Source organism: Benincasa hispida, chromosome 8, assembly GCF_009727055.1.
Source record: "Benincasa hispida cultivar B227 chromosome 8, ASM972705v1, whole genome shotgun sequence".
NCBI classification, from domain to species: Eukaryota; Viridiplantae; Streptophyta; class Magnoliopsida; order Cucurbitales; family Cucurbitaceae; genus Benincasa; species Benincasa hispida.
In genome coordinates, this window is record NC_052356.1 from 23,067,652 (window position 1) to 23,076,887 (window position 9,236).

Below are 9,236 nucleotides of genomic sequence, written 5' to 3' on the forward strand. Positions count from 1 at the left end.
TTTCTTATTTTGATTAACTTTAAAATATCCTCAACAGTGCTTATATAATGTAATTATATTCCTCTTCAACATATTTAAATCTAGAAAATGTGATTTTTGCTAAATATTTGGGTCTCCTCAAAATTGAATTCACATTATCCTATTTGTTTGAAATTCAAATTAATAATAAAAACCAGATCGTACCAATAAGTTTAGGGTTTCTTATATTTGAAGTACTGCACCTCTTAGTTACTCTCCTCTTCTCTTTTTTTTCTTTTTCATTGGATATCCTTCTTTTCTATATAATTTGTTTTAAAATTGGTTCTTTTCAAATTTTAGAAAACTTTAAATAAATTACTATATTAATGGTAGGTTTATATTTAAACTGTTCTTTTATATATATTTTTAGAGTTGTTTTTCCTATTAATATTTTCGGTTTCTATTCATATACTAATAGTAAGGGTAGTTTTGAACTTTTTTAAGTATAATTTAGGGAAATTATTTCAAATGATAGACGTTGATAGATACAAATAGAAGTCTATCGGTGTCTATCCTATCAATGTCACGGATAAATCAATATCTATTGTTGATAGTTCTAAAATTTTACTATATTTTATAAATATTTTGGTTATTTAAAAACAGCCTTATAATTTAACCTATATTATTTTAAATAGATTGGTGATTGGGCAATTTTTCAAACCAATTTGGGCCCATGAAATATTTTCTAAAGAAAGAAAAAGATTATGATTAATTCATTTAAAAAAGGAAAAGAGATCCTCTAAGCATAGTTAATTATATAGTTCCCCTTGAAAAGGGGGAATTTGGGCACATAATGAGTGCTATTTATATAAATGACCAAAATTAAATTATGAATTTTACTTTCACATCCATCACTTCGCTTCATCTTCACTCCTCATTCCTCCACCGCCTTCCACCGTTTTCCCCTTTTTACACCTCACATCTCCGCCACCGCCGGAATCACCGCCGTTGCATAGCTCTCTCCACCCTTATCAACTTCTCGAACTATTTTTAGCATTCTTCGTTCCCAAAAATCGCTTAAGCTCACTCAGACATGTCGGCGCCTAGATTCCAATCAGCCTTCCTCTATTTGATTCTTCTTTTCGGTTCATCTTTGGTGGTGGAATCCGCCATTGGAGTGAACTGGGGCACCATTTCGTTCCACAAGTTGAAGCCCACCACCGTCGTTGATCTCTTGAAAAGCAACAGGATTCAGAAAGTGAAACTGTTTGAAGCAGACCCGAGTGTGCTCAAGGCTTTAATGGGAACTGGGATCCAAGTTATGGTTGGAATCCCTAATGAGATGCTCGCTTCTTTGAGCTCGTCTTCACTTGCCTCTGATCTATGGGTTCGTCAGAATTTGTCTTCGTATGTTGTTAAAGGGGGCGTCGACATCAGGTGCGTTGTTGATAAATGATGATACTAACATCTCTTCCTCTTCCATTTCTTATGGAGCTTTACTTCGTGTTTGGATTACTAATTTTTCTGTAAATTTATAGTGTGGTTTCTGTTCTTATTCTTTGCCAGGGTTGTGTTATATCTGTAGGAGTTAGTGATTCAAAACTAAAATAATAGTAGTTTGAAGGATTTTCCTCTTCAACGGGGCTTTGGTTGTGTTATTGCATTGTTCGTCTATTTGTAGAGTACAATGCTGCATTGGCCGTAGGTTTCTTATTGTTTATTGGGCCGTGTTAAACACACTTCAATGTGTTTTTCATTAGTTTTCACTATAATAAACGTTCTCTGTCGATTTACTTGTTGTGGCAATACAGTGTATATTATGGTACAATATTCTGTATAAGGGGCTAATGCCCGTTATATGATATTGTTCCATAATATACAGAGTGGTGCATTTTGTGGGTGTTTTATCTCTGAATCTGATAATTGGTATGGTATAACTTGTGTGTGGTTAAATTGTCGTCGTCATTGTCGTTGTTGTCCTTTCTCTCTTTCAAACAAAAACATACTTAGTGTTCACCTCACTTGCATTTTTATATGCCGTTTAGTTGTTGCTTGATAGTTGAATACCAGGCATTTAGAAATTTGACTTAGGAAGTTTCTTTCAATCAATGGTAGAGAAAGAGGCACGCTACAAGAAGTTAAGAAGTTACATTGAATTCAAGAGAAGGAACAATTCTATAAATGAATGTCCGTGCCTTACCCTCATGCTTCATACTCATACTTGGAGTCTTAACAATAAAGTAAACGAGGGTTATAGTTTGAATCCATCTATAGTGATTTTCTTTGTAGATCAGCACAAACCAGAAGAAGATCTTGATTTTCCTTTAGGTATTTTAGCTTCCCAAATCATATTTGTAAAAAATTCATTGGTTCTGGCTATTGTTTTCTTTACAATAATATTCAATTTTCAGTCCTTTGTATTTGTGGTAATGTGCTTATAATACAACTGATAGTTTTGATATTGTGCACTTGCGTATATAAATTTGTTAGTATATACTTATTTATTGTATGGTTTAGCTGTCCAAAGCAACGTTGATAGGAAGAATGGATTAGACCATCTCTAGTGTGTGCATATCAATTCTCCCAATGAAAGTTGGGCTTTGGTAGACCCAAATGCACTTAAAGAAATGGTAGGATAGAGAGGAGAGAAGTATGGGAAGGGAATGAAACTCTAGGAGGGGCGGTGGAGGGCAGTTTGATACTTTGATGCATGGTTAGTTATGCTCAAGTAGGCTAGTAGGAGTGATAGAAAGTTAGCTACGTGAAACTAATTGTAAATTTGGGGGAAATGATTGAGGAAGAATTTGGTATGCTGTAGGCCAATGAAGCACATATGCAAATAGGGATACAGGATAAGGATATGATAGGATACGGTAATACGTCAATTTCTAAAAAAAACTAGGAAATGAACAGGTTGAGGATATGCCACTTTTCTTATTATATATATATATATATTATATATATTAAGTTTAATACTAAAAAGTGTTTAGTTTGTTCGTAATATCTGAATTATTGTATCTCGTATTGGAAATGATGAGGGTGCTATGGGGTGTCAACATAGTTGAGATGTCTGGGTGTACCTGTTGATCCTCAGTTTTCAATTTTCAGTTCTTGTTTGCTTTGGTTTGATATTTTGCCTCATTGTAATTGAGCTATTGCTCTTTTCATTATACCATTGAAAAGTTCTGTTTCCATTTCAAACAATACTAAAAAGTGCCAAATTAATATCATAATGATACTTAATTAATCCACCAAGTACATATTACATTTAGCCAACAAAACATTCATAATTCAACAAATCAAAACAAAGTTTTCAGTACAAAGTAGACTAGAATCTAGAAAACATGAAGCTTTCAAATCTCAGATCTCCATAACATCATCATCATTATCACTTTCAAGTTTCACCACCCCATCATCTTCCAAAACATCACCCTCCAAATCTGGTTCATCTAAAGACAAATTGGCTACTTCCAATATACCGACATCTTCAAAAGAATCTAAAGTATCTTGAACTATGTCCCATGACTTAGTCTCTCCTCAGAATATTTGGAGTTTTCCTTGATAAAAGTCATAGATTGTTGTGGATATATACCAAATCTTGTGCTTGTTGAGGCGTCATCTTGTTCCTCTTGAGAGAGTTAATAACAGATTTGGCAATTTCTCTCAGTAGGAAGAGGAAGAAGTTGCTTGAGTACTTCCAAAGCAAATGGTTGAAGCATTAGAGCATAGACGCCATGAGTTGCCCACCAACTTATAGGATGGATGATATAATTCTAATGGAATCAGGGTCACTAAAATCTCCAGATCTGGTAGGAAAGTTTGCAAATTCTATGTTGACTTTTGCATGATCCCAGGGTCACTAAAATATTTCTTAAAACACCTCATCCTCTCTCGAATTAGTTCAACATCTTGGTGTGGAGTCAGTCCCAAAGTCATTCTTCACTATAGTACCTAAATAGAAGTTATAAAAAATGTTACTCCTTTAAAATATAATCTATAAGGTTAGAATATAAGGTAAATAAGATAGTGTAATTTAGTACCTCAAATTCAAGGAATGTGCTAAACAATGAAGTGGAGTATTATTCTTGTTCTAAGGATCAATGAGGATGTTATACACCATGTCATAAAAAGAGGATAAGTCACTTTGTTCAGTTGGTTGCGATCCTTCTTCTGCAGGGTTCTGGATTTTCCTGGAAGCTTCCAACCAGGTTATTTTCTCTGTATTTTTTTTATTTAACTCTGATTTCTTTTAACGAGAAACCAGTTCGTATTTGAGCCATCAATGTGAATGATCACAGGTGGTCAAGATTGGTTATAACCCATAACCCTATTTCTGACCTTTCCTACTGTATAAAATGCTAACGCTCAAATTTCTTCTGTGCACGATTGACATGGAACAGTATTCCTGAAACTTTTAGAAAATCCATTTATCTGCAAATCAAATGTTGCAGAGGCAAAAAATTTGGCATAAGATGTCTTACTTTTACTACACACTTTATGATGACAGGTACGTTGCAGTAGGAAATGAGCCGTTTCTCAACAGTTACAATGGACAGTATCAGTCGTACATCATGCCTGCTTTGCTCAATTTACAACAATCTTTAGCAAAAGCAAATCTTGCAAGCTATGTGAAGTTAGTTGTACCTTGCAATGCTGATGCATATGAATCTTCGCTTCCTTCCCAAGGAGCATTCAGGCCTGAATTGACTCAAATTATGACTCAACTTGTTTCATTTCTCAACTCAAATGGCTCCCCATTTGTTGTAAACATCTATCCATTTTTGAGCCTCTATGGGAACTCCGACTTCCCACAAGACTACGCATTTTTTGAAGGGACGACTCATGCTGTTACAGATGGAAGTAATGTTTACTATAATGCATTCGATGGAAACTACGACACTTTGGTATCAGCTCTCACTAAAATTGGCTATGGACAGATGCCAATTGTGATAGGGGAGGTCGGTTGGCCCACGGATGGAGCCATGGGTGCAAATATCACAGCTGCGAGAGTCTTCAACCAAGGTCTGATTAATCATGTCCTAGGCAACAAAGGAACCCCTTTGAGGCCAGCTGCGCCACCCATGGACGTCTATCTTTTCAGCCTACTCGATGAAGGGGCAAAGAGTGTACTTCCAGGAAATTTTGAGAGGCACTGGGGTATCTTCTCTTTTGATGGCCAGGCTAAGTATCCTCTAAACCTTGGTTTGGGTAATAAGGTACTGAAAAATGCAAAACATGTGGAGTATCTTCCCTCTAGATGGTGCGTTGCGAATCCATTCAGGGATTTAACGGACGTGACAAATCACATAAAGCTAGCCTGCAGCATTGCGGATTGCTCGACACTCAACTATGGAGGGTCATGCAATGGTATTGGTGCGAAAGGGAATATCTCATATGCATTTAACAGCTACTATCAGCTACACATGCAGAATGAGAAGAGCTGTGAGTTTGACGGCCTTGGTATGATCACGTTCCTTGATCCCTCCATTGGCGAGTGTAGGTTCCTTGTTGGTGTCACTGACAGTCGGTCGCTCTGTTCTCGACCATCAAGTGCGTCGGCGCTCGCTTGGGTATCAATATTATGGTTTTTCTGGACTCTTGTATTATGAAAACCAGTTTAGAGAATTTTCCACGGTGATCCATTGAATCTATTAGGCTATAATTGTTATAGATAGTAAACAATAGGCATTAGTGTTAGAATGTAAGCATATTAGAGCGAATTATCAAAGATAGTATACTGGGTTAAGTATTCATTTCATTGTTCTAGAATATACAGTTAACCCACGAGCATATATGTATTATTTATTCAATTTGATTTTATTATATGTTTTTTCGTGCATTTATCTCTATTCATCCCTCCTTATTTTGTAATATGTTAATGTTTGATTAGAAAATATGTGGAGGTCCCATTTTTGTTTATCCATTGAATTTTATGAATGTTGAGGGGATATGAGTTCTTTAAGAAACATTGTCCGCTCAACTTTATCGTCCATTATTTTAAATGAGCCGACTTATTTATAAAATATAGTCAAAAATCACTGATAGATATTGACATTTTGTAATACTTAAAAATATTTTTATTTTATAAAATCTCTCAAGTCCCAATTCAAAAAAATTATAAAACAAATCTAACAAATCTATATCATTTTTCGATCACATGTAAATTATTGAATTGCAAAATTATTTTAATCAAATGAATACTGTATTGTATTTTATTATAATTTATATTGTTAGCTTAAAATATCAAATATTGTCTTTGCTTCATTGTTTAGTGAGGTGGGGAAAGACAATATTCAAGTATTAGAGGTAGATATGTATGACTATATATATTTTTTGATTTTTTAGAAAATGATTGATTCACCAAAAGTCTGAAACATTTGAAAAGTTCAAAGAATATAAGATTGAGGTTGAAAACTATTTGGGTAAAAAGATTAAAACACTTCGATAAGATCGAGGTGGTGAGTATATGGACTTAGAATTCCAGAACTATTTGATAGAACATGGAATCCAGTCTCAACTCACAGTCTTTGGCACACCTCAGCAAAATGGTGTGGCAAAAAGGAGAAATAGAACCTTGTTGAACATAGTTCATTCCATGATGAGTTATGCTCAGTTACCAAATTCTTTCTGGGGACATGCAATTGATATTGCAATGTATATTTTGAACATAGTTCCTTCGAAAAGTGTTTCTGAAACACCTTACGAGCTCTGGAGAGGATGTAAAAGAAATTTACGTCACTTCAGAATTTGGGGTTGCCCAGTGTCACAAACGCTCTTTCGGAAGCTTCTCTTAGCGATTGTGCGGCACTGTTTATTAATATTAAACTTCGTTATGAAAATTTCTGATAAGATTTCCATGTCACTACAAGATCTTTTATTTTCCAGACATCCTTATTCCAGGCATCTTTATCCTATCCATCATTGGCATTCTTTAGATCAGATCTTCAATGACCTTAAACGCTCGTCATTTGCACTGGTATACAATTTCATTCAATAATCTCATGGTCAATCCCCCTTCGTGGGGTAAGGACTTGGGCAAGCTTTTTGGCATGACATCCAATACTCTTCCAAACAATTAGAACGTCTGGATCTCCTCTTCAGTGGACTCAACTGATTCTATCGGGATGGCCATGAACGTGGGTTCGTCGTGGGCCAGGCCTCTCTTCAATTGGAGGGTTGAGATCATTCTCACCCCATTTGGCTGCTTGATACTGGCTTGGACTACGGTGGGTGTAGATCCGGTAATGACTAAACATTTGGCGAGGGGCATTGGTATGACTTTATGTTCAAGTAGGAATTCCATCCCAGTACGTCGAAATCCTCCATTTTGACAATCACGAAGTCAACGAAGCCCTTCCAGTCTCCTAACTCACCGAGTTCTCTTCGCTATCCCTGTAATCAGTAGGGCTGCGGAATTCACAGCTTTCATCTTCCCTGCATCTCTTTCCCAAGTCAAGTTCAGGCGGCGAGCTTCCATTTCAGCCATGAAGTTATGGGTAGCCACAGAGTCAACAATAGTGTTTTTGGCCGATCTTTGGTTGACCCAAGCGTCCACATACATGAGTCTTTCTCTAGTGGCTCTGTCGCCTTTCCCATCTTCTCTGGAGCGCAGATAAGAATTTCAATGCCCCCATCCTGGGATTCTCAATTTCTGGAGCTGGCTCGGTTACCGTCTCCTCTAGTTCAGCCTTGTCTTCGGAGGTAGAGGCTAACGTGGCTTGAAAAGCATTGAACGCGGTTCGATTTGGACATTCGCCGCCCCTGTGTGGCCCTCTACATATGAAACAAGACAGGGGCGATTGTAATTGTTATGCTGTTGCGGCGGCCCCCGCCAGTTGTTTCCTGATCTCGGTTGGGATGATTTACGATCCCCCCCTGTGTTCTTGTCTCCTCCCCAGGTCTGGGAGGACTGAAACGGCTGTTTCTGTTTCCCCCATTTGAGGAAGTTGATTGCTTCCTCACATCTTGTGAGTCAGTGCTAAGGTCGTATAGCTGTTCAGCTGCCGCGTAGGCAGAGGGGAGATCCTGTACTCTCTGTTCATATAGTTTTGATTTCGCCCACGGTTTCAGCCTTCAACAAAGACAAAGAGACCTTGTCTTTTTCAGACATATCTCGTATGTCCAACAGAGTCCTACAAACTGTTTTACGTAGTCCCTGATGTTACCTGTTTGCTTCACCTCTGGAGTTTTCATCGAGCCAAGATCTCGACATTTCAGGGAAGAACTGCGAGCGAAGTTCTTTTTCAATCTATCCCAAGTATCAATAGTGCAGGGTCCTTCCTGTATTCTGTAAATCGTGATCTCCACCACAGTTTCACATCTTCAGCTAGATGCATCGTTGCTAGTGTGACTTTCGACTCTCAGTCACTGTGTTCGTCGCCTTGAAGTTATTGCTCAAGTCGAAGATAAAATTTTCCAGGGCTTTCGCTTCTCGCACCCCACAGAAGGGTTTCGGTTCTGGGATTTTTATTCTGCTTACTGCCATTGCTCCCCCAGATGGGGCTTGGTTCCCTACCGCTCGATGGTGAGATTCACCCTAGCACTCACATCCGCTATCCTCGGCTCTGACGACGTCAAGGGCCGACCGAAAGTCTTCAGACAAATCGCGTTACCATCTGAAGTATGCTTTTTTGGGAGCTGTCCAGCTCTTCGACACGCTCCTCTATGTGGGCAACAGAGCCGAGGAGCTATCGCCTCGTTCAAAGCTACCGATCGTACTGTTTTGGTCTCGAGGGTCTCTACCGTCATCATCAATTCTCTGACGGGTATATCGTCTAGGCGACCTACTACGCATCAATTCCATCGGCTTTCTCAGCAACTTCTTGTAGCCGAGTCTCTAGGAACGGACATTATCTGGGACCTCTTTTCAGGTAGAGCATTTGCTTTTCCATCTCTACCAATATGTCCACATGGGACTTGTTCAGGTTCTTCGTCGCCGACATGATCACTGATCTTCCCTCTATAAGCCGACCTGGCTCTGATACTAACTGTCACAAACGCTCTTTCAGAAGCTTCTCTTAGCGATTGTGGGCACTGTGTTCCCGCTCACGAACAAAGTCAGCCAACTCGAATACGGACTGCCGATGGCACACCGAGTGCCTCTCGCAACCTCCACCCCCGTTTTAGGGAAAACGGTTTTAGAAAACGGGTTTGGAGAAAAGGTTTTCATAAGAAGTTTTTGTGAGTGTGAATAAGAAAGAAAGATTGTAGTAGACTAGAAAGCAATAAGCAACAACAACAGCTTTATAGAGTACTACTCCGGTATGAGGAAGTGATGG

The 9,236-nt window shown here is 38.3% G+C and overlaps 1 protein-coding gene across 1 annotated transcript; it reads left to right on the top strand.

Annotated features, from left to right (window-relative positions):
* Positions 1-844: 844 nt before the first annotated feature.
* LOC120082435 (glucan endo-1,3-beta-glucosidase 5) lies at positions 845-5,711 on the top strand. The gene is made up of 2 exons (XM_039037602.1): positions 845-1,395; positions 4,466-5,711. The coding sequence occupies exons 1-2, from the start codon at positions 1,052-1,054 to the stop codon at positions 5,565-5,567; spliced, it is 1,446 nt and encodes a 481-aa protein (XP_038893530.1). The 5' UTR covers positions 845-1,051; the 3' UTR covers positions 5,568-5,711.
* Positions 5,712-9,236: the final 3,525 nt, after the last annotated feature.